At 41.4% G+C, this 26,782-nt stretch overlaps 1 protein-coding gene across 1 annotated transcript in view; it reads left to right on the top strand.

Moving 5' to 3' along the window:
- Nucleotides 1-25,230, top strand: part of LOC137877537 (NLR family CARD domain-containing protein 3-like) — a gene marked incomplete at its 5' end in the record, with an annotated part of 29,436 nt that extends 4,206 nt beyond the window's left edge. Inside the window, 6 exons of the mRNA XM_068717500.1 lie at nucleotides 2,029-2,202; nucleotides 3,721-3,894; nucleotides 10,045-10,218; nucleotides 17,076-17,249; nucleotides 22,425-22,598; nucleotides 24,286-25,230. Coding sequence (XP_068573601.1) covers nucleotides 2,029-2,202; nucleotides 3,721-3,894; nucleotides 10,045-10,218; nucleotides 17,076-17,249; nucleotides 22,425-22,598; nucleotides 24,286-24,295 — 880 coding nt within the window. The remainder of the gene's footprint in view (nucleotides 1-2,028; nucleotides 2,203-3,720; nucleotides 3,895-10,044; nucleotides 10,219-17,075; nucleotides 17,250-22,424; nucleotides 22,599-24,285) is intronic.
- Between the last annotated feature and the right edge of the window lie 1,552 nt (nucleotides 25,231-26,782).

The raw sequence follows: 26,782 nt of genomic DNA, 5'->3' as shown, positions 1-26,782 counted from the left end.
CTACAAAAAGATACAAAAAGACTACAAAGAGACATAAAAAGTCACTCTAATTCTATTTAAGATAATCAACTCGGTGGTGTGTCCCCCCCCCTGTCATTTCACTGATGCCTCACAAGAGATGTGTGAGTAGTTTTTAAACTTTTTACAAACAGAGTGGAGGACATCAGGCAACACATTACCCCCCCACACCGTGTTTTACATGTCAGGAGGGATATTAGTTCTTTTATCAACTTTAAACCTGTTTCTCTGTCCTTTTTATCTGAAATTATATCCTGTATGACATCAACCACGTGCAGTCTGATTTTATACCAGCTACATTAGTTAAAGAGGTTATGAATACAGTTGGTCCCAGTGTTTTATTGATTATTAATAGATCATTATCAAGAGGAACTGTTCCATCAACTGTTAAACATGATGTGGTCCAACCTCTTTTAACCCTGTAAAGCCTGACACATCATATAATATTCAGAAAATTCAGATTTTTTGATATTGAAGTGTTTATTGGACCTTTAGTCAAAAAAATATATATATTTTTTTTTTTTGTATTTACATATATGAGATTTTTTTTGTATCACATTTGACACATCAGGAATATTTGTCAATTTATTGATCACAACAATGTTTATTTTAGAAACAATAACTAATAATTTTCATTGCTTTTGGAACATTTGGAACATTTCAGTTGGTTTGGTTCTTATTTTTTCCAAACAGCAACCTTTTACAACCTGTTTGTTTCGCCTCGTGGCAGGAAAAGCACATTTTCTGTCCTTTTTCAGGCAAAGATGGACTTTATATTTCCCACAGTAGACATGGGAGAAGTGATTGCCTGTGCATTGCTTGCATCTGATTGTTTACTCTGAATTTCTTTTTATAAATTAATGAATTAATGAATTAACAATATAAAAAAAGGTTATGATAGCCAAGGATTTTCTTTTTTTATACATAAAAAACATAAATTTTCACTCAATTTAGCTTACGACCTTTAATTACTTTAATTAAATGACCAAAACAGTGTATTTTACATTGTGATATGGCATAATCCAGAGTGCAAAATGAAATACAATACAAAATGTACAGGTGAATTATTACCTTATAAACCTGCTGTATCATATTTGATACCTATGTTTTCAACACGATTTTACTATAAAATAAGGAACGAAATATGAAGTAATTATAGTTTGCTTCAATACAGTAAATAGTCATATTGAAATATTAGTAACACTATAAAAGTTATTCTTACCGTAACTGTTTCAAAATTAGCAACGATTTCCCTGCCAAAAACGAAAAAGTCACTTCGTGACGGCTGCCATTTTGGAAATGGAATTTAAATGCCTGCTACTGCCTGCAGTGCATGGAAACTCCACCAGATGGTAGCAGACATGTATAGGATTGTATACAACAGTTTTTTCAGGAAAGTATTGCTCATGTTAATTACATAGAGGTCTCTGAAACTCACGTATCAAATATGATACAAATGGCGCTCCATCCCTCTGTTCTTAGTAATTTTAGACCTATTTCTAAACTTCTGTTTTCATCAAAAGTTTTAGAGAAAGTGGTTTCAACCCAGCTTTTATCTTTCATGTGTCTTAATAACGTCTTGGAGAAGTTTCAGTCAGGTTTTAGAGCTTATTTTATTTAATTTTTTTAATTTTTTTTTTTATTTCATTCAATTTAATTTTGTTTTATTTTATTTTTCTATTTTTTATTATTATTATTTGTATTTCTTGGTTAATTTTTGTCATATTGACTGTCTCACTGAGCTTCCTGTCCTTTGGTCCTCCTGCTTTCAGGGAACCAGGACGGTTTAAGTCGTGCTTTTAGTTTGTTAGATCAATCTACTACACTGGAATAACTTATTTCACTGGAATCATGGTTTTAAAATGTCACAACAGTGACAGGATGTTCACTAAATGTCTGTTTACTAAAGAAGATGAAACCAAAATGAAAGCCACTCATGTTGATGATGAAAATAATGATTCATTGTGTATCGATATAATAAACTCTGTGTGTTGTTTTGTGTGTTTACAGTCTGTCAGACTGTCAGATCACAGAGGAAGGCTGTTCTTCTCTGGACTCAGCTCTGAAGTCAAACCCCTCCCATCTGAGAGAACTGGATCTGAGTAGAAACTACCTGAAGGATTCAGGAGTGAAGCTGCTGAGTGGTTTTCTGGAGAGTCCACATTGTAGACTGGAGACTCTGAGGTGGGTTCACTGTCTGCTGCTAGTGCAGCACCTTCATGTTTCATCAATAACTCTATTTGATTTATCTACGTATAGATCCATAAAGTGATACATCTTCTGGTAATATGTTCCACTTCACATCAGCTGCCTCGTTGTCTGCATGTCATCCTCTACAATCATGAAATGTACAACTTGTCTGTCTTCATCCTGCTGTTGGATGGATTACTGAACAGGCCTACCGGGCACAGGCCCAGGGGCCCAAAGTGTCAGGGGCCCCCTGACCTTCACCTACGAGATGTCACTCAAAGACACACAAAAACACAACAAAAAGACACAAAAGACTACAAAGAGACACAAAAAAACTACAAAGAGACTCAAAAAGACTACAAAAAGACACATAAAGACTACAAAGAGACATAACAAGACTGCAAAGTGACACAAAGAGACACAAGAAGACTACAAAGAGACACAAAAAGACGACAAAGAGACTCAAAAATACTACAGAGACACAAAAAGACTACAAAGAAACACATAAAGACTAGAAAGAGACATAACAAGACTACAAAAAGACTACAAAGAGACTCAAAAACACTACAGAGACACAAAAAGACTACAAAGAAACACAAAATGACTACAAAGAGACATAAAAAGTCACTCTAATTCTATTTAAGATAATCAACTCGGTGGTGTGTCCCCCCCCCTGTCATTTCACTGATGTCTCACAAGAGATGTGTGAGCAGTTTTTAAACTTTTTACAAACAGAGTGGAGGACATCAGGCAACACATTACCCCCCCACACCGTGTTTTACATGTCAGGAGGGATATTAGTTCTTTTATCAACTTTAAACCTGTTTCTCTGTCCTTTTTATCTGAAATCATATCTTGTATGACATCAACCATGTGCAGTCTGATTTTATACCAACTACATTAGTTAAAGAGGTTATGAATACAGTTGGTCCCAGTGTTTTATTGATTATTAATAGATCATTATCAACAGGAACTGTTCCATCAACTCTGAAACATGCTGTGGTCCAACCTCTTTTAAAGAAACCTAATCTTGATCCCTCTGTTCTTAGTAGTTTTAGACTCATTTCTAAACTTCTGTTTTCATCAAACGTTTTAGAGAAAGTGGTTTCAACCCAGCTGTTATCTTTCATGTGTCTTAATAACGTCTTGGAGAAGTTTCAGTCAGGTTTTAGAGCTTTACTTATTTTATTTTATTTTAATTTTATTTCTTAGTTAATTTCTTTCATATCGACTGTCTCACTGAGCTTCCTGTCCTTTGGTCCACCTGCTTTCAGGGAACCAGGACGGTTTAAGTCGTGCTTTTAGTTTGTTAGATCAATCTACTACACTGGAATAACTTATTTCACTGGAATCATGGTTTTAAAATGTCACAACAGTGACAGGATGTTCACTAAATGTCTGTTTACAAAAGAAAATGAAACCAAAATGAAAGCCACTCATGTTGATGATGAAAATAATGATTCATTGTGTATCGATATAATAAACTCTGTGTGTTGTTTTGTGTGTTTACAGTCTGTCAGACTGTCAGATCACAGAGGAAGGCTGTTCTTCTCTGGACTCAGCTCTGAAGTCAAACCCCTCCCATCTGAGAAAACTGGATCTGAGCTGGAACAACCTGAAGGTTTCAGGAGTGAAGCTGCTGAGTGGTTTTCTGGAGAGTCCACATTGTAGACTGGAGACTCTGAGGTGGGTTCACTGTCTGCTGCTAGTGCAGCACCTTCATGTTTCATCAATAACTCTATTTGATTTATCTACGTATAGATCCATAAAGTGATACATCTTCTGGTAATATGTTCCACTTCACATCAGCTGCCTCGTTGTCTGCATGTCATCCTCTACAATCATGAAATGTACAACTTGTCTGTCTTCATCCTGCTGTTGGATGGATTACTGAACAGGCCTACCGGGCACAGGCCCAGGGGCCCAAAGTGTCAGGGGCCCCCTGACCTTCACCTACGAGATGTCACTCAAAGAGACACAAAAAGACTACAAAAAGACTACAAAAAGACACAAAAAGACTACAAAGAGACACAAAGACTACAAAGAGACACAAAAATACTACAAAGAGACACGAAAAGGCTACAAAGAGACACAAAAATACTACAAAGAGACACGAAAAGACTAAAGAGACACAAAAAGACTACAAAGAGACACAAAAAGACTACAAAGAGACACAAAAATACTACAAAGAGACACGAAAAGACTAAAGAGACACAAAAAGACTACAAAGAGACACAAAAGCTACTTGAATATAATATATATATATATATATATATATATAAATTATACTTGATTGACTCAATGTTCATCATAAAATAAGGAAAATGTAATTTAATCTCACGTAAAGAAACAAACCTTTTTTTAAGTTTTAGGAAAATAACTATTTATGTGATTTTAAAAATGAAAACATTTCTGATACTGACCTTCACCTACGAGATGTCACTCAAAGACACACAAAAAAACTACAAAGAGACACAAAAAGACGACACAGAGACACATAAAGACTATAAAGAGACATAACAAGACTACAAAGAGACACAAAGAGAAACAAAAAGACGACAAAGAGACATAAAAAGACGATAGAAACACAAAAAGACTAAAAAGAGACTCATAAAGACTACAGAGATACACAAAAAACTACAAAGAGAAACAAAAGTTACTTGAATATAATATATATATATATATGTATATGTATATATATATATATATATATATATATATATATATATATATATATATACAGTTGTGGTCAAAAGTTTACATACACTTGTAAAGAACATAATGTCATGGCTCTCTTGAGTTTCCCCGTTATTTCTACAACTCTGATTTTTCTCTGATAGAAAAAAAATATACATACAGCAGTGCTAATATTTGGTCACATGTCCCTTGGCCATTTTCACTTCAATTAGGCGCTTTTGGTAGCCATCCACAAGCTTCTGGCAAGCTTCTCGTTGAATCTTTGACCACTCCTCTTGACAGAATTGGTGCAGTTCAGTTAAATTTGATGGCTTTCTGACATGGACTTGTTTCTTCAGCATTGTCCACATGTTCTCAATGGGATTTAAGTCAGGACTTTGGGAAGGCCATTCTAAAACCCTAATTCTAGCCTGATTTAGCCATTCCATTACCACTTTTGATGTGTGTTTGGGGTCATTGCCCTGTTGGAACACCCAACTGTGCCCCAGACCCAACCTTCAGACTGATGATTTTAGGTTATCTTGAAGAATTTGAAGGTAATCCTCCTTCTTCATTATCCCATTTACTCTCTGTAAAGCACCAGTTCCATTGGCAGCAAAACAGCCCCACAGCATAATACTACCACCACCGTGCTTGACGGTAGGCATGGTGTTCTTGGGGTTAAAGGCCTCACCTTTTCTCCTCCAAACATGTTGCTGGGCATTGTGGCCAAACAGCTCGATTTTTGTTTCGTCTGACCACAGAACTTTCCTCCAGAAGGTCTTATCTTTGTCCACGTGATCAGCAGCAAACTTCAGTGGAGCCTTAAGGTGCCGCTTTTGGAGCGAGGGCTTCCTTCTTGCACGGCAGCCTCTCAGTCCATGGAGATGCAAAACACGCTTGACTGTGGACACTGACACCTGTGTTCCAGCAGCTTCTAATTCTTGGCAGATCTGCTTTTTGGTGGTTCTCGGTTGACTCTTCACCCTCCTGACCAATTTTCTCTCAGCAGCAGGTGATAGCTTGCGTTTTCTTCCTGATCGTGGCAGTGACAAAACAGTGCCATGCACTTTATACTTACAAACAATTGTTTGCACTGTTGCTCTTGGGACCTGCAGCTGCTTTGAAATGGCTCCAAGTGACTTTCCTGACTTGTTCAAGTCAATGATTTGCTTTTTCAGATCTTTTTTGTAGTCACTCATAATCACTCACAAGAAGTTAAGAGGCCATGCTATGAAGCTCATTTCATTGACAGAACTTTCTAAGTCACCAAAATCGCTAATTCATGTTGCTGTATGTATATTTTTGACCCAGCAGATTTGATCACTTTTTCTGTTAACCCATAATAAAGTCATGAAAGAACCAAACTTCATGAATGTTTTTGTGACAAAGAAGTATCTGTTCCAATCACTCTATCAGAGAAAAATCAGAGTTGTAGAAATAACTGGAAACTCAAGAGAGCCATGACATTATGTTCTTTACAAGTGTATGTAAACTTTTGACCACAACTGTATATATATAAACTATACTTGATTGACTTAATGTTCATCATAAAAAGAGGAAAATGTAATTTAATCTCACGTAAAGAAACAAACCTTTTTTTAAGTTTTAGGAAAATAACTATTTATGTGATTTTAAAAATGAAAACATTTCTGATACTGACTTTTTTAATTTTGTCTTTATTTTCTGATCTTCTCTGTAGAATCTGGATCAATACTGATCAATACATTTAGTAACAGATGTGTCAAAGTTCTATACAGCATCATCCATTTCACATCTTTCATCAGCCTGTTGTGCTCCAGGTTCATTTGAACATTTGCTTTGTGATCAGTTTGTCCTGAACGTTGATATTATGTTTGAAACAAGTCATGAATTCTCCTGACTTAAGCTGCTTTCACACGTCTGCTACCACGCTGCAGGAAACCCTGGTGAAGTTGAGTCCCACATTTAAAAGAGGAACACATCTGACTGGATTATGAACAGATTGTTTCTCTTCATCATTTCTTCTTCATGCAGATTGAGTTACTGCAGTTTGACAGAGGTCAGCTGTTCTTCTCTCAGCTCTGAAGTCTGAAGTGATCTACTGCACACGTGTTCACGGTGTTGGGCCGAGGTGCTTCCTTGCCGTCATCATGTGCTGTCAGACAAAGAGAACATCGGGCCTTCCCTCTGCAGAACAAGGGTTCATCCTGATTCGAGTTCGATAGTACCAAACCCTCACTGCTAAGAAACTCACACTAAGGTGTGAACTCGTCACCCAAATGCAACACGGCGATCTAATCGGCCGAGAGCCACGAACACCCCAGGACCCCTGCAGTTCTGCCCTGTTTCTATAAATCAGCCTTGCTCTCTCTGCTCTTTGCTCATCCCCGACCTCGGTGGTGAAGGGAGCGCATGCAGCGTTCTGTCCTTAACAGGAAACCCAAGGTTAAACAGTTTGATATTCGCCGGACGAAGACTGGACTGTTTATTTCTTTGTTTTGGTTTCGCTTCCTGGACGAGGAAGGGAACCATTTTCCAGCAGAAGTGAAGAAACGGACTTGTCTTTCTCCTCAAGTCGACTTTTGTTCCAGCCGTAAGGACGGGAAATTCCCTCACCGAGCCGAAGAACTCTCTGACGCACAGAGAGTTTAATCCCAGCGCCGCACGGAGCCGCGTTCCCCGAGTTCCACCGACAACTCTGAAGAACCGCATCAATCGCCACGATTGAGACTCACAGTCAGGCGAATAGAGCCTGGGCAGATTCAGTCTATTGTGTTTCATTATCTTGTTTCCTGTTGCTTAAGTTACTGTCATTTCTATGACGTGGTGTTTGCATAATAATCGCAGAGATCGTTGATGTTGTGTAGAAGTTATTGTGGACCGGCCGGAAGTTGTTGCTCAACAGTTCAGAGGTCAGAACCGCGGCTGCTCCTCTGGCTGAGAGAACAATCTTCTGTACTCCAACGCGGCGCGGAGGATCTCCATCTTTGTTTTTGAAGGATTTATTTAGTTTTGTTTGCTTTCTCTCTTCTTTTACTAACACACACACACACACACACACACACACACACACACACACACACACACATATAGCTTTACGCTAATGTAGCTCCGGGTGCGCTAACGGCTGTAGACACGTGGAGCTAACGAGAGCTCTATTGTCTACCGCCACCTTGTGGTCTGGAGAGAGATGTCACCACGTTTCACATTACGTCATACGTTATCTGAGCTGTTCTCTCGCTCCACACACACACACACACACACACACACACACACACACACACAAACACACACACTCTACATACACACACACACACACACACACACACACACACACACACACACACACACACACACACACACACACCCTTTTACCATAGCCTGTTGATTCTAGATGGCGTGCTCATGAATGTATAGTTTTGATATTAGTTGACTCGATCATTATTATTAGAACTTAATGAACTCTGTTGTACTTTAAGGAGCAGCTGTCTGTGATTACTTTGTTCATGTACTGTGATGATAGCTGATATTTGGTCTGTTGCTCAAACTTAAACCTTCACTTTCACTCTGAATGTGTAATAGTACTTCAACTGTTGACATTGTGAGTGAATACTAATTATGAGACTGAGTTTATGGTTTGGTTATTGGTCCCTGTTCTCAGCAGGGACATGAGGTCAGAGGAGACAGGTGAGGCAGAGTCTCACCTGTCATCATGAAAAGTAAAAAACAAATAATGTTAAAATAAATTAAATATGAATATTTCTCTACTGATCTGTGCTATAAGTGTAATTTCTGTATGATTCCAATCATTCCAGTCATTTGTATAATCAGAACCTCTGAATGATGTCATGTCCTGTTCAAACAGAGGAGACAGTGAGGTGAGAAGTGACGTCTCCTCACACTGTGAATCCTCACTAACTGTTGAGTCTTTTTCTGTCTCATTGTTTGTCACCACTGTAATATCTGTAGACTCTTTTATTAGATCTCCTTTCTTTACATAGAATCATGTATTTCACGTCTGTGTAGAACATGTTTAGTGTTGATCTGACATTAAACCTCAGTGAAGAAGCACAGAGAGGCAAACAGTACCTCTGACTCACTGAAGGGGGCGAGAGAGAGCCCACGGGTCGGTTCATGCTGTTCTGTCGTTGCTCTTCTTCTACACTTCTCTTCTTCTTCTACACTTCTCTTCTTCTTCTACACTTCTCTTCTTCTTATATTTTGCTTTGACCACAAACATGTAAGATTCTATATCTAAGCTTAAAAACGTCTCAACAAACAGTGAAACATGAACAAATCAGCATCAGTTCATCGTTGGACAGTTAAAGTAACCTTTAATGTGTTTGTTCTTCTCTTTATACATCCTGGTTGTTACACAGATTATCACTCCTCTTCTGAAACGCTCCCGGTGGAATCAAACATGTACTTTACCTGTGTGTGTGTGTGTGTGTGTGTGTGTGTGTGTGTGTGTGTGTGTGTGTGTGTGTGTGTGTGTAAATAATGCTGATATGAAATATGAAGAACAACCAGTATTCAATGGTCAGGCTGTCAGTTGAATGGTGATGGAAGCTTCTCTATTGGTTCATCTGTTTGTAAATGTGACTCATGTAGAGTCAGAGCCTCTCCTCACTGGTTCTCATGGTGGTGCCCAGTTATTATTAATGATCGTTAATGATCTTGCTGACATGAATAATTCTATTGATGTCAATAATTTAGTTTTCTTAAATGCTGATGACTCAAACACGCTCCTCTTCGTTCCCAACAGTGGTGTTACCAACATGTGACTGTGGGATAACAATGTCTACTAGTGTCTCTGCTCATATGCATTTGTAAATCATGGTGTAAAGTGAACGGTGAACCGGTCACTATCCTGCTCGGGATCAAAGTGTTGGACGGCTCGTCAGACCAACATGAACATCCTTTGGTCCTCCTGCTTTCAGGGAACCAGGACGGTTTAAGTCGTGCTTTTAGTTTGTTAGATCAATCTACTACACTGGAATAACTTATTTCACTGTAATCATGGTTTTAAAATGTCACAACAGTGACAGGATGTTCACTAAATGTCTGTTTACTAAAGAAGATGAAACCAAAATGAAAGCCACTCATGTTGATGATGAAAATAATGATTCATTGTGTATCGATATAAGAAACTCTGTGTGTTGTTTTGTGTGTTTACAGTCTGTCAGGCTGTCAGATCACAGAGGAAGGCTGTTCTTCTCTGGTCTCAGCTCTGAAGTCAAACCCCTCCCATCTGAGAAAACTGGATCTGAGTAGAAACTACCTGAAGGATTCAGGAGTGAAGCTGCTGAGTGGTTTTCTGGAGAGTCCACATTGTAGACTGGAGACTCTGAGGTGGGTTCACTGTCTGCTGCTAGTGCAGCACCTTCATGTTTCATCAATAACTCTATTTGATTTATCTACGTATAGATCCATAAAGTGATACATCTTCTGGTAATATGTTCCACTTCACATCAGCTGCCTCGTTGTCTGCATGTCATCCTCTACAATCATGAAATGTACAACTTGTCTGTCTTCATCCTGCTGTTGGATGGATTACTGAACAGGCCTACCGGGCACAGGCCCAGGGGCCCAAAGTGTCAGGGGCCCCCTGACCTTCACCTACGAGATGTCACTCAAAGAGACACAAAAAGACTACAAAGAGACACAAAAAGATGACAAAGAGACACATAAAGACTACAAAGAGACACAAAAAGACTACAAAGAGACAGAAAGAGACAGAAAAAGACTACAAAGAGACGCAAAAAGACTACAAAGAGACAGAAAAAGACTACAAAGATACATAAAAATACGACAAAAAGACTAAAAAGAGACACGAAAATACTACAAAGAGACTACAAAGAGACAGAAAAAGACTACAAAGAGACAGAAAAAGACTACAAAGAGACACAAAAAGACGACAAAGATACATAAAAATACGACAAAGAGACACAAAAATATGTCAAAAAGACTACAAAGAGACACATAAAGACTACAAAGAGACACAAAAGACTACAAAGAGACACAAAAGACTACAAAGAGACACATAAAGACTACAAAGAGGCACAAAAATATGACAAAAAGACTACAAAGAGACACATAAAGACTACAAAGAGACACAAAAGACTACAAAGAGACACAAAAGACTACAAAGAGTCATAAAAAGACTCCTCTCATCCCTCGAGGGGATGGGCGTCTCCGGCTCTGCACTCTCCCTGTTTGCATCCTACCTGACGGGTCGATCCTACCAGGTGACCTGGAGGGGGGCCGTGGGGGATACCACGCATACTGACTACGGGGGTTCCGCAAGGGTCAGTCCTGGGCCCCCTTCTCTTCTCGCTCTACACAACATCTCTGGGTTCTGTTATTCGCTCGCATGACTTCTCCTACCATTGTTATGCCGATGACACCCAGCTGGTCTTGTCATTTCCCCCCGGTGACACCCAAGTGGAGACACGCATCACTGCGTGTTTGGCTGACATCTCGAAGTGGATGACGACACACCACCTCAAGCTCAACCTGGACAAAACTGAGCTGCTGTTCCTCCCGGGGAAGGGTTGCCCGCACCGGGACCTGTCCATCACCATTGATGATACCGTGGTGACGCCAACTCGGACTGCGAGGAACCTGGGTGTGACCCTGGATGACCAACTGTCATTCTCTGCAAACATTTCATCCGTCACACGCTCCTGCAGATTCCTGCTCTACAACATCAGGAGGATTCGTCCCTTCCTAACTGACGAGATGGCGCAGGTTCTCATCCAGGCTCTTGTCATCTTCCCCCTGGACTACTGCAACTCTCTACTCGCCGGAGCCCCGGCGTCGGCCATCAGACCTCTGGAGCTTGTCCAGAAAGCTGCAGCTCGCCTGGTGTTCAATCGCCCGAAGTTCTCCCACACAACTTCCTTTCTCCGTTCTCTACACTGGCTCCCTGTAAGAGCTCATCCAGTTTAAGACTCTGGTGCTAGAATACAGGGCAGTGAAAGGAACAGCTCCTTCATATCTCCAGGCCACGGTCAAGCCTTACACCCCCGCCCAACCACTTCTCTCTGCTGCCTCGGGGCGATCGGTCGCCCCGTCGCTCAGAGGTCCTGGCGGCCGATCGACCCGGTCACGGCTGTTTTCTGTCCTGGCCCCACAGTGGTGGAATGAACTTCCCACTGACGTCAGGACAGCGGAGTCGCTGCCCATCTTTCGGCACAGGCTGAAAACCCACCTCTTCAGGAAGTGCTACCCTGAGCCTTCCACTCAGCGCTTATTGTTTTCATACTAGCTTGTTGCACTTATTGTATTCGTACTACTTATAGCACTAACTGTTTTTCTTTGTTTCTGCACTGTACTTTGGCTCTGAGTTATGCTCTGCTTCATGCTCTTAGATGCCTGTTTGGAAAAGGAAATGTACTCATGACTTCTGGTGACTAGTAGTTCTTTTGATTACCAATGTTGAATGCACTTATTGTAAGTCGCTTTGGATAAAAGCGTCTGCTAAATGACTGTAATGTAATGTAATGTAATACAAAGAGACACAAGAAGACTACAAAGAGACACAAAAGTTACTTGAATATACTATATATATATATAGAAACTATACTTGAGTGACTCAATGTTTATCATAAAAAAAGGAAAATGTAATTTAATCTCACGTAAAGAAACAAACCTTTTTTTAAGTTTTAGGAAAATAACTATTTATTTGATTTTAAAAATGAAAACATTTCTGATTCTGACTTTTTTTAATTTTGTCTTTATTTTCTGATCCGCTCTGTAGAATCTGGATCAATACTGATCAATACATTTAGTAACAGATGTGTCAAAGTTCTATACAGCATCATCCATTTCACATCTTTCATCAGCCTGTTGTGCTCCAGGTTCATTTGAACATTTGCTTTGTGATCAGTTTGTCCTGAACGTTGATATTATATTTGAAACAAGTCATGAATTCTCCTGACTTAAGCTGCTTTCACACGTCTGCTACCACGCTGCAGGAAACCCTGGTGAAGTTGAGTCCCACATTTAAAAGAGGAACACATCTGACTGGATTATGAACAGATTGTTTCTCTTCATCATTTCTTCTTCATGCAGATTGAGTTACTGCAGTTTGACAGAGGTCAGCTGTTCTTCTCTCAGCTCTGAAGTCTGAAGTGATCTACTGCACACGTGTTCACGGTGTTGGGCCGAGGTGCTTCCTTGCCGTCATCATGTGCTGTCAGACAAAGAGAACATCGGGCCTTCCCTCTGCAGAACAAGGGTTCATCCTGATTCGAGTTCGATAGTACCAAACCCTCACTGCTAAGAAACTCACACTAAGGTGTGAACTCGTCACCCAAATGCAACACGGCGATCTAATCGGCCGAGAGCCACGAACACCCCAGGACCCCTGCAGTTCTGCCCTGTTTCTATAAATCAGCCTTGCTCTCTCTGCTCTTTGCTCATCCCCGACCTCGGTGGTGAAGGGAGCACATGCAGCGTTCTGTCCTTAACAGGAAACCCAAGGTTAAACAGTTTGATATTCGCCGGACGAAGACTGGACTGTTTATTTCTTTGTTTTGGTTTCGCTTCCTGGACGAGGAAGGGAACCATTTTCCAGCAGAAGTGAAGAAACGGACTTGTCTTTCTCCTCAAGTCGACTTTTGTTCCAGCCGTAAGGACGGGAAATTCCCTCACCGAGCCGAAGAACTCTCTGACGCACAGAGAGTTTAATCCTGAAACAAGAGATGTGTTGATGAGGTGGGTGAGGAAAGGAAGGAGTTCAGTCGCAATAGACTGAAGAAGAGGGGAAGGGATCGGGTCAAGGGAGCACGTGGTGGGGCGGTTAGATGTAACAAGGTTGAGGACCTCGTTAGGGGAGAGAGGAGCCAGATAGGGTAAGATGGGGTGTGGAGATGGGAGGGAGAGCTGTGGGGGCAGGATTGGACAGGGAGAGAGGGGCTGAGAGAAGGAGGATCTTATATTGTTTACCTTCTTGTCAAAGAAGTTGGCGAAATCATCAGGGAGAAGGGAGGAAGTAGGAGGAGGGGGTGGGGGTTGGAGGAGTGAAGTGAAAGTTTCAAAGAGTTTTTTAGGATTGGAAGCAGAGGTTAGGATTTTAGAGCGGAAGAACGCAGCTTTAGCAGTAGATAGAGAGGAGGAGAAAGTGGAAAGAAGAGCTTGGAAGTTAAGAAGGTCCTCCGGGAGTTTGCCTTTTCTCCATTTACGCTCAGCCTCTCTTAGGCTCCGTCTATCAGTACGCACTGAGTCCCACAGCCACGGGGCAGGTGGAGTTGGGCGTGCAGGTCTGGAGGTGAATGGACAGAGTTTGTCCAAAGAGGAAGTAAGGGTGGAGTGGAGAAGATCAGTAGCAGTGTCAGGGGATAGGAGAGAGAAGGATTCAGGGTCTGGGAGAGCAGAGGTGACAGAAGAGGAAAGATCAGCAGGGGAGAGGGAGCGGAGATGACTCCGGGTAGAAACCATGTGGGTAGGTGGAGGAAGTGATGGAGCAGAGGATAGGGAGAGGGAGTAGGACATGAAATAGTAGTCAGAGAGCTGGAGGGGAGTGACAGAGAGGTTAGCAGTAGAACAGTGCCTAGTGAAGATAAGATCCAGCTGGTTCCCGGCCTTGTGGGTAGGAGGAGAAGAAGAGTGGTAAAGGTCAAAGGAGGAGATGAATGAAAGAAGAGGTTCAAGCTTATCGGTCTGGATGTTGAAGTCACCGAGCAGGATGAGTGCCGAGCCATCGTCATGGAAGTGCGAGACTAACGTGTCGAGCTCCTCCAGGAACTCACCAAGAGGCCCTGGTGGGCGATACACAACAGTAACGGTGAGCTTGACTGGATAAGTGACAGTAACAGCATGAAATTTGAAAGAGGACGGGGAGAACTGAGGAACAGAGACAAGAGAGTATTTCCATTTTGGGGAAATTAGCAGGCCAGTACCACCACCCCGCCTCGCAGCTCTGGGAGTGTGAGAGAAAGAGACACATCTGACAGAGCTGAGGGTGTGGTGGTGTTTTCTGGTGTGATCCAGGTCTCAGTTAGAGCGAGAAAGTTAAGGGAGAGCAAGGAAGCGTAACCTGAGATGAACTCAGCTTTCGGCACTGCCGACTGGCAGTTCCAGAGCCCCCCCGCCACCATTTGCTCGCCCCGAGCTGAGAGAGTACTTCAACTGTTGACATTGTGAGTGAATACTAATTATGAGACTGAGTTTATGGTTTGGTTATTGGTCCCTGTTCTCAGCAGGGACGTGAGGTCAGGGGAGACAGGTGAGGCAGAGTCTCACCTGTCATCATGACAAGTAAAAAACAATTAATGCTAAAATAAATTAAATATGAATATTTCTCTACTGATCTGTGCTATAAGTGTAATTTCTGTATGATTCCAATCATTCCAGTCATTTGTATAATCAGAACCTCTGAATGATGTCATGTCCTGTTCAAACAGAGGAGACAGTGAGGTGAGAAGTGACGTCTCCTCACACTGTGAATCCTCACTAACTGTTGAGTCTTTTTCTGTCTCATTGTTTGTCACCACTGTAATATCTGTAGACTCTTTTATTAGATCTCCTTTCTTTACATAGAATAATGTATTTCACGTCTGTGTAGAACATGTTTAGTGTTGATCTGACATTAAACCTCAGTGAAGAAGCACAGAGAGGCAAACAGTACCTCTGACTCACTGAAGGGGGCGAGAGAGAGCCCACGGGTCGGTTCATGCTGTTCTGTCGTTGCTCTTCTTCTACACTTCTTTTCTTCTACACTTCTTTTCTTCTACACTTCTCTTCTTCTACACTTCTCTTCTTCTTCTACACTTCTCTTCTTCTACACTTCTCTTCTTCTTCTACACTTCTCTTCTTCTTCTTATATTTTGCTTTGACCACAAACATGTAAGATTCTATATCTAAGCTTAAAAACGTCTCAACAAACAGTGAAATATGAACAAATCAGCATCAGTTCATCGTCGGACAGTTAAAGTAACCTTTAATGTGTTTGTTCTTCTCTTTATACTGTAACGGACTGAGTGACATGTAATGTTAACCTGTTATGTTATCAGCGTTATTGTGTTTACAAGAAGTTCTAGATAAGTTTGGTTAGTGGATTTACGGAGGTCAGTGAAGGTCTCATGCCCTGTGAAGCTGTAAAACCTGTCAATCATCCTAGCTACCTATGGGGGTGGGTGGCACACATGAGCGTACTTGGGATTGTCAGAGAGACTGTGGGTGGATGTTGTTCTTTGTGCTGCTAGCCGGTGGAGAAGCAGACTATGAGCGGGAGCGGATTGTTAAGCAGGTTGTGCTCGTTTAACGGTGTTGACTGTTGTTTGGCGTAGGCTACGGCCCACAGTAGCCTGTGTACTGTCCTCTAATACAAGACCACAAGTACGGTAACGTCTCGTAGCTTTCCTTACCGAGGGTCGCTACGCTACATCCTGGTTGTTACACAGATAATCAGTCGTGAGCGCTCCGCTTCTGAAACGCTCCCGGTGGAATCAAACATGTACTTTACCTGTGTGTGTGTGTGTGTGTGTGTGTGTGTGTGTGTGTGTGTGTGTGTGTGTGTGTAAATAATGCTGATATGAAATATGAAGAACAACCAGTATTCAATGGTCAGGCTGTCAGTTGAATGGTGATGGAAGCTTCTCTATTGGTTCATCTGTTTGTAAATGTGACTCATGTAGAGTCAGAGCTTCTCCTCACTGGTTCTCATGGTGGTGCCCAGTTATTATTAATGATCGTTAATGATCTTGCTGACATGAATAATTCTATTGATGTCAATAATTTAGTTTTCTTAAATGCTGATGACTCAAACACGCTCCTCTTCGTTCCCAACAGTGGTGTTACCAACATGTGACTGTGGGATAACAATGTCTACTAGTGTCTCTGCTCATATGCATTTGTAAATCATGGTGTAAAGTGAACGGTGAACCGGTCACTATCCTGCTCGGGATCAAAGTGTTGGACGGCTCGTCAGACCAACATGAACATCCTTTGGTCCTCCTGCTTTCAGGGAACCAGGACGGTTTAAGTCGTGCTTTTAGTTTGTTAGATCAATCTACTACACTGGAATAACTTATTTCACTGTAATCATGGTTTTAAAATGTCACAACAGTGACAGGATGTTCACTAAATGTCTGTTTACTAAAGAAGATGAAACCAAAATGAAAGCCACTCATGTTGATGATGAAAATAATGATTCATTGTGTATCGATATAATAAACTCTGTGTGTTGTTTTGTGTGTTTACAGTCTGTACGACTGTCTGATCACAGAGGAAGGCTGTTCTTCTCTGGGCTCAGCTCTGAAGTCAAACCCCTCCCATCTGAGAGAACTGGATCTGAGTCAGAACAAGCTGAAGGATTCAGGAGTGAAGCTGCTGAGTGGTTTTCTGGAGAGTCCACATTGTAGACTGGAGACTCTGAGGTGGGTTCACTGTCTGCTGCTAGTGCAGCACCTTCATGTTTCATCAATAACTCTATTTGATTTATCTACGTATAGATCCATAAAGTGATACATCTTCTGGTAATATGTTCCACTTCACATCAGCTGCCTCGTTGTCTGCATGTCATCCTCTACAATCATGAAATGTACAACTTGTCTGTCTTCATCCTGCTGTTGGATGGATTACTGAACAGGCCTACCGGGCACAGGCCCAGGGGCCCAAAGTGTCAGGGGCCCCCTGACCTTCACCTACGAGATGTCACTCAAAGAGACACAAAAAGACTACAAAGAGACACAAAAGGACGACAAAGAGACTCAAAAAGACTACAAAGAGACACAAAAAGACTACAGAGAGACTCAAAAAGACTACAAAGAGACTACAAAGAGACACGTAAAGACGACAAAGAGACACATAAAGACTACAGACACAAAAAGACTACAAAGAGACACAAAGAGACACAAAAAGACTACAAAGAGACACAAAGAGACACAAAAAGACTACAAAGAGACACAAAGAGACAGAAAAAGACTACAAAGAGACAGAAAAAGACTACAAAGAGACATAAGACTACAAAGATACTCAAAGACTACAAAGAGACACGAAAGTTACTTGAATTTACTATATATATATATATTTATATATATAAATTATACTTGATTGACTCAATGTTCATCATAAAATAAGGAAAATGTAATTTAATCTCATGTAAAGAAACAAACCTTTTTTTAAGTTTTAGGAAAATAACTTTTTATGTGATTTTAAAAATGAAAACATTTCTGATACTGACTTTTTAAAGTTTTGTCTTTATTTTCTGATCTTCTCTGTAGAATCTGGATCAATACTGATCAATACATTTAGTAACAGATGTGTCAAAGTTCTATACAGCATCATCCATTTCACATCTTTCATCAGCCTGTTGTGCTCCAGGTTCATTTGAACATTTGCTTTGTGATCAGTTTGTCCTGAACGTTGATATTATATTTGAAACAAGTCATGAATTCTCCTGACTTAGACTACATCCACACTACTCCGTTTCTATTTGGAAACGCAAATGCTACGGTTACACTGAGCGTCCACACTACGCCCGTTGAGAAACGATCCCGAAGCCGGATACGTTAAGCCGGTAGCGTATTCCTGTGGACGGACGGAAACGCATCAGTTTGGAAACGATGACGTAGACACCCGTGATCCACTACCAGGTTCATTTAACGCGGACAACTGATTACAGGCGTTGCTGACCTTGTTGTCTTTACTAGCAGCTGTTGTCCAGTTACAGTCTCCATGTCTGCAGAGGAAACAGCTGTTGTTGAAGCGATCAGTGAGCAGAGAGAGAGAGAGAGAGAGAGAGAGAGAGAGAGATAGAGAGAGAGAGAGAGAGAGATAGAGAGAGAGAGAGAGAGATCAGTGAGCAGAGAGAGAGAGAGAGAGAGAGAGAGAGAGAGAGAGAGAGAGAGAGAGAGAGAGAGAGACCCGCAGCGCTGTAACTAACGTTAAGACTGAAAAATAAAACTTATTAAACTTTCCATGAACTTTATCTGTTTGAGTTTATAGAGGAAGATTTGAGAGAAGATCTTAAGAATCAAACACGTACTTACGATCATTAAAGACTACTTTATTACTCTGGTTGCTTAGTTACAAAATACGACAATCTACTTCCTGTTTACATCGGCGCATGCCCAGTGTACGTGAAGAGTCACGTGATATTCGTTTCCAGGCGTGTAATATGGACGGAGATCATTTCGGAAACGATGGCTGAAACGCCGTCTGGACGGAGATCGCTTTCGTTTGAAAACTCGGTTTCCAAACGTAAACGGAGTAATGTGGATGTAGCCTTAAGCTGCTTTCACACGTCTGCTACCACGCTGCAGGAAACCCTGGTGAAGTTGAGTCCCACATTTAAAAGAGGAACACATCTGACTGGATTATGAACAGATTGTTTCTCTTCATCATTTCTTCTTCATGCAGATTGAGTTACTGCAGTTTGACAGAGGTCAGCTGTTCTTCTCTCAGCTCTGAAGTCTGAAGTGATCTACTGCACACGTGTTCACGGTGTTGGGCCGAGGTGCTTCCTTGCCGTCATCATGTGCTGTCAGACAAAGAGAACATCGGGCCTTCCCTCTGCAGAACAAGGGTTCATCCTGATTCGAGTTCGATAGTACCAAACCCTCACTGCTAAGAAACTCACACTAAGGTGTGAACTCGTCACCCAAATGCAACACGGCGATCTAATCGGCCGAGAGCCACGAACACCCCAGGACCCCTGCAGTTCTGCCCTGTTTCTATAAATCAGCCTTGCTCTCTCTGCTCTTTGCTCATCCCCGACCTCGGTGGTGAAGGGAGCGCATGCAGCGTTCTGTCCTTAACAGGAAACCCAAGGTTAAACAGTTTGATATTCGCCGGACGAAGACTGGACTGTTTATTTCTTTGTTTTGGTTTCGCTTCCTGGACGAGGAAGGGAACCATTTTCCAGCAGAAGTGAAGAAACGGACTTGTCTTTCTCCTCAAGTCGACTTTTGTTCCAGCCGTAAGGACGGGAAATTCCCTCACCGAGCCGAAGAACTCTCTGACGCACAGAGAGTTTAATCCCAGCGCCGCACGGAGCCGCGTTCCCCGAGTTCCACCGACAACTCTGAAGAACCGCATCAATCGCCACGATTGAGACTCACAGTCAGGCGAATAGAGCCTGGGCAGATTCAGTCTATTGTGTTTCATTATCTTGTTTCCTGTTGCTTAAGTTACTGTCATTTCTATGACGTGGTGTTTGCATAATAATCGCAGAGATCGTTGATGTTGTGTAGAAGTTATTGTGGACCGGCCGGAAGTTGTTGCTCAACAGTTCAGAGGTCAGAACCGCGGCTGCTCCTCTGGCTGAGAGAACAATCTTCTGTACTCCAACGCGGCGCCGAGGATCTCCATCTTTGTTTTTGAAGGATTTATTTAGTTTTGTTTGCTTTCTCTCTTCTTTTACTAACACACACACACACACACACACACACACACACACACACACACACACACACACACACACTCTACATACACACACACACACACACACACACACACACACACACACACCCTTTTACCATAGCCTGTTGATTCTAGATGGCGTGCTCATGAATGTATAGTTTTGATATTAGTTGACTCGATCATTATTATTAGAACTTAATGAACTCTGTTGTACTTTAAGGAGCAGCTGTCTGTGATTACTTTGTTCATGTACTGTGATGATAGCTGATATTTGGTCTGTTGCTCAAACTTAAACCTTCACTTTCACTCTGAATGTGTAATAGTACTTCAACTGTTGACATTGTGAGTGAATACTAATTATGAGACTGAGTTTATGGTTTGGTTATTGGTCCCTGTTCTCAGCAGGGACATGAGGTCAGAGGAGACAGGTGAGGCAGAGTCTCACCTGTCATCATGAAAAGTAAAAAACAATGAATGCTAAAATAAATTAAATATGAATATTTCTCTACTGATCTGTGCTATAAGTGTAATTTCTGTATGATTCCAATCATTCCAGTCATTTGTATAATCAGAACCTCTGAATGATGTCATGTCCTGTTCAAACAGAGGAGACAGTGAGGTGAGAAGTGACGTCTCCTCACACTGTGAATCCTCACTAACTGTTGAGTCTTTTTCTGTCTCATTGTTTGTCACCACTGTAATATCTGTAGACTCTTTTATTAGATCTCCTTTCTTTACATAGAATCATGTATTTCACGTCTGTGTAGAACATGTTTAGTGTTGATCTGACATTAAACCTCAGTGAAGAAGCACAGAGAGGCAAACAGTACCTCTGACTCACTGAAGGGGGCGAGAGAGAGCCCACGGGTCGGGTTATGCTGTTCTGTCGTTGCTCTTCTTCTACACTTCTCTTCTTCTACACTTCTCTTCTTCTTCTACACTTCTCTTCTTCTACACTTCTCTTCTTCTTCTACACTTCTCTTCTTCTACACTTCTCTTCTTCTTCTACACTTCTCTTCTTCTTCTACACTTCTCTTCTTCTACACTTCTATTCTTCTACACTTCTCTTCTTCTTCTACACTTCTCTTCTTCTACACTTCTCTTCTTCTTCTACACTTCTCTTCTTCTTCTACACTTCTCTTCTTCTACACTTCTATTCTTCTACACTTCTCTTCTTCTTCTACACTTCTCTTCTTCTACACTTCTCTTCTTCTTCTACACTTCTCTTCTTCTTCTACACTTCTCTTCTTCTTATATTTTGCTTTGACCACAAACATGTAAGATTCTATATCTAAGCTTAAAAACGTCTCAACAAACAGTGAAATATGAACAAATCAGCATCAGTTCATCGTCGGACAGTTAAAGTAACCTTTAATGTGTTTGTTCTTCTCTTTATACATCCTGGTTGTTACACAGATTATCACTCCTCTTCTGAAACGCTCCCGGTGGAATCAAACATGTACTTTACCTGTGTGTGTGTGTGTGTGTGTGTGTGTGTGTGTGTGTGAATATTACTGATATGAAATATGAAGAACAACCAGTATTCAATGGTCAGGCTGTCAGTTGAATGGTGATGGAAGCTTCTCTATTGGTTCATCTGTTTGTAAATGTGACTCATGTAGAGTCAGAGCCTCTCCTCACTGGTTCTCATGGTGGTGCCCAGTTATTATTAATGATCGTTAATGATCTTGCTGACATGAATAATTCTATTGATGTCAATAATTTAGTTTTCTTCAATGCTGATGACTCAAACACGCTCCTCTTCGTTCCCAACAGTGGTGTTACCAACATGTGACTGTGGGATAACAATGTCTACTAGTGTCTCTGCTCATATGCATTTGTAAATCATGGTGTAAAGTGAACGGTGAACCGGTCACTATCCTGCTCGGGATCAAAGTGTTGGACGGCTCGTCAGACCAACATGAACATCCTTTGGTCCTCCTGCTTTCAGGGAACCAGGACGGTTTAAGTCGTGCTTTTAGTTTGTTAGATCAATCTACTACACTGGAATAACTTATTTCACTGTAATCATGGTTTTAAAATGTCACAACAGTGACAGGATGTTCACTAAATGTCTGTTTACTAAAGAAGATGAAACCAAAATGAAAGCCACTCATGTTGATGATGAAAATAATGATTCATTGTGTATCGATATAAGAAACTCTGTGTGTTGTTTTGTGTGTTTACAGTCTGTCATGGTGTCATATCACAAAGGAAGGCTGTTCTTCTCTGGGCTCAGCTCTGAAGTCAAACCCCTCCCATCTGAGAGAACTGGATCTGTGGGGAAACGACCTGAAGGATTCAGACGTGAAGCTGCTGTCTGATCTTAAGGAGAGTCCACATTGTAGACTGGAGACTCTGAGGTCAGTAGAGGGTTGGAGTCGGTCTGTGCTGGTTTCAGCAGTATTGTACCAAACACAGATCCACAGGCTTCATGATTGGACGAGAGAGAGAGAGAGAGAGAGAGAGCAGTCAGCCAATCAGATGAGTCAGAATCTTGTTGATTGTGTGTTTGAGTCGATGTGTTGTTCACGTCTACAGGAAGTGAAGCTCATGAACAGCTGACGGCATCACCAGATGTTTAGAGACAGTGGTCCTCATTCATCAACTATCAAACTATTGATCAGTTCATCGTCGTCACAGCTCTGAGATCAGTCTGACTGAAGCCTGCACATCACTGGCTCTCACTTCATAGAACCAGCATTACATTTAGTAACCAAGAACCTCTGCTGATGTTTTACTGCTCAGTCTTTGTAGGAACATGTGGAACCTTTAACATCTTATATGTATCTGTCCGTTTGTCTTCAGTTTAGTCCTCATATCTTCAGAACAGACTCCATATTTACATGTTTGACATTAAATATTTCACAGGAGATGAAATGTGACGGAGACTCTTTGAACTCTAATGCTGTGTTCACACCAAACGCTAAGCTAATGTTAGCATTGTAGGACTTTGATCAAGGGTGGGGGGGCTTACCTCCATGTAGCCAATCATCAGTCGTGGCTGAAATGAGCTCTAGTGCTGCTTTGTACGAGTTGAGGAAGTCCCAGATATCTTATGAACCCAAAGTCCATCACGTGTGGTTCATACATCATCTGGAGGAGTATTCACCGGATCTATCCAGACACTCGTCGGCTGGTTTACTACAGCTGTGTGAACCCACAATAAACAGAATCAGCTGTGATTTAAGTTCAACAAACATTCAAAAGATGCTGAAATCACTTTATAATGATGTTGATTTGTGAAAAGTCTGAATTCATGCTTTGTCAGGTCTGTCCACAAGACGACAAGCTAACAACCGTTAAAATGGTTGTTTTCCGAATGGAGTCTGGCTCAATCAATGCTAGGCTAAGCTAACACTGTAGCTGCTCCATCATCTAGGCGTACGTAGGTCAGCGTGGTTCTTGTTTGCACCACAGACAGTCTGTGGTTCACACTCATACATTCATACACACAGTCTGGTCTCTGTACTGATATGAGGCGTCGTAGAGCTCTGGCTGAACACAGACGGAGACAATATGTTTGTCCTCCATCTGTGATTCTACAGCGTCAGGACGTCGGTGATGAAGAGGAGAATCTCAACGCTGAACGGCTTTAACGACACAGCCTCACGAGTATTTCTTACTCCGTTGGAAATATTTCACTTCACATCTCGTCTTTCGCCTCATTGGCTCAAATCGACGTCTATCGGCGTCTTTGCATTTCCTTTGTATGTAATGGCGTCGCGTTAAACAGCCGCTTGTTGTTTGTGAACGCGGCATAACGGGTTGAATCCATCTTTACAGTGAGCAGTGAACACCTCTCTGGTTGTGCAGTCGTGATGCGTTCAGGACTCTCAGCACTTTATTTCAGTGAAACCTGCAGACTCAACAGACTGGAGGCCCAAAGTGTCTGCAGGTGTGTGAGCTTGGAGCTCAGTGTAGTTAACATGAGAGCTGAGAGGAAGCTGCTCTTTCTACTGGATGTGCTGTCACTGACTGACAGCTGATGAAGGGAGCCTCTGGAAACACTCATTCATCTCTTCTCTTCTCTTCTTCTTCTCTCATCAGATGGCAGTGATCTCTGTCAGCTGAGTCCTGATGATCCAGAGAACATCTGGAGACTGGAGACTGCTCCACCACCTCGTGTGTGTTAAACACCAGAAGACTTAAAGACTGAAGTCTGACTCCCTCTCACATGTAAAGACATTGTGTGTATTCTGTTACGTTAATGTGCTGCAGATGTTTCTGATGACATGAATGACAATATTTTAGTCTTATTCTTTCAGTTGTAACCCCGGCGCTGTGAAACAGACTTGGCTTGTTTTCTTTACTTCTATCTTAGACTCATGAAGTCTTGATGCATTTAAGTTTTATTCTCCTCAGTGACTTACTGTTGATTTCTCTCCTGTCAAGGAATCTGTCATGATTTTACTTCTTTGATTTCTATTATTACTGAGTGTTCATTTAATGATGATGATGTTTAAGTGACTGTCAGTCATTTATCGATGTGATGTCCGACATGCTTCGTGAAGCATAATTGGTTGAGATGATTTAATGAGATAATCCTGGTTTAACATACTTTGCTCTGATCTTTGTCGGTCAGCTTAGGAAACAGGATGTAAGGTCAGATGCTGTAAGCATGCTAAGTGTTTAGGAGACATCCTGACTGATGTTCCACTAGGAAGACCAGACAGGAACCTTAGAAACAAGAGTTACCTTAAAGAAGTCTGTGATGAAGTGTGAGACGACGTGAACAGCTTCATCAATGATGTACTGATGTTGAGTTGTGACCATATATGGAGCAGGAGGTTAAAGACAACACAGAACCAGGACTTTCTGGGTTTATTCAGGTGCTCCTCGCTTGGAGTCTTTTTGACTTTGGCTTATTTGGTGATTTGAATTTTGCCTTTTATTTTATTTTCTTTTTATATTATCCATTTTTGTAACTTTTAATCTTCTTTTTATTGTAAAAAACAAATAAAACTGGTTTGTATTTTGTACATTCCAACCAAAGTCCAGTGTTGCTGGTCTCTGAGGGTCCCTAAGGGTCTCTGAGGGTCTCTGAGGGTGTCTGTAGTCTCCATGAGGTCAGAGAGCATAAACGGTGCAAAGCGTGGTAGTAAGTTACTTTATGTAAAAACAGAAGCTTGTTTTTGTGCCTCTGTGCAGAGTTTGCTCCGCCTGCTTTGACTTTGATGGACTATAAATGAGTATAATGTTTATGCTGCAGCACAACGTGGACATAACGCTGAGGTGTGAGTGCAGCACATGTTCATAGACTGACTGACGCTAGCGGCCCCGTGAGGCTGCACAGTGGTGGTTTGAGCTAAATGCTAACATGCTGATGTTTAGCAGCTAACTTTCACCATGTTTGCCTTGTTGGGTTAGCGTGTTAGCATTATCTTATCACCAGTAAACACAAAGTAGAGCTGAGGCTGACTGAATGTCTTTAGTTCTGCAGGTGTTTGTTTACTAACACATTAGTTATTACAGTTCATCCTCAGGGGAGCACGAACAAGAAACCGCATTTGATCACATAGCGGTCGGTGAGTGTACTTGACGAGCAGATAGCCGCACATTGAGAGCTGCCTCAACAAAAACATACTCTTAAAAAGTGTAAACGGGAGAGTTAAAAGTCTCATTTCACTGAAGTCTAAATCACGTTTCCAGCAGTAAATATACGGTTCAATACTTTCAACCATGACGTCATCAGAGCTGCCGGTGGATAGAAAGATGGACTAAGGGATTTTATTATTCCCAAATTAAAGTTGCCTTCTCTTCTTGTCCCACTACAACATTAACATGATGTGTTTATTCATAGATTAATATGCTAAAATATCTAGTATAAGTATTTTTGATGCAGGACAAAGACACTTTCATTCATCCTCTGGGGACCCTGAATGTCTGAACCACAGTTCATGACGATCCTTTTCAGTGGTGGACATGAATAACTTGTTCACGCTGAAGAAGGTCACGCTGCTGAACATGGAAACCCCACGAAAATGGAAATGAAAGAGTCTTCAGGCTCATTTGATAGCATGAAGTGTTTCTTTCCTTTTGCTGAAAAATGAAAGCAGAAATGGTTTTAGCGATGGTGGATGTGCTCACTCAGGTGTGTGTGTGTGTGTGTGTGTGTGTGTGTGTGTGTGTGTGTGTGTGTGTGTGTGCGCGTGTGTGTGTGTGCGTGTGTGTGTGTGTGTGTGTGTGCGTGCGTGCGTGCGCGCGCACAGTCATGTAATGACCAGTAGAGCTGCATGTCATGTGGGACAACACGCAGCATCATAAAGAGATTCTGAGCTGAGATTCATTTTCTTGATGGTTTAAATGAACATAATGTGACTCAACATCTGTTTGTTCCTGAAAGACGTTTTATTGCTCAGTGATTTAAAACAAGAACATCCAAAATCATCTTCAGTCCGTTTCAGGTGAAGTTGAGGTTTTCTTTTGTGAATCCTGCAGAACAAACACACATTTCTTCCACGTCCAGTTTTACAGAATTTATTTTTTATAATTCCAATTTTTATTCCGTTTTAATCATTTTATAAACAAGTTTGAATTCCCTTAT

The sequence above is a fragment of the Cebidichthys violaceus genome, unplaced genomic scaffold (genome assembly GCF_023349555.1).
Source record: "Cebidichthys violaceus isolate CVI_PGR_0920_01 unplaced genomic scaffold, fCebVio1.0.p SCAF_215, whole genome shotgun sequence".
Lineage (NCBI taxonomy): Eukaryota > Metazoa > Chordata > Actinopteri > Perciformes > Stichaeidae > Cebidichthys > Cebidichthys violaceus.
Note: the sequence above shows the minus strand (reverse complement) of the source record. Positions and strands in the feature narration are given on the sequence as shown.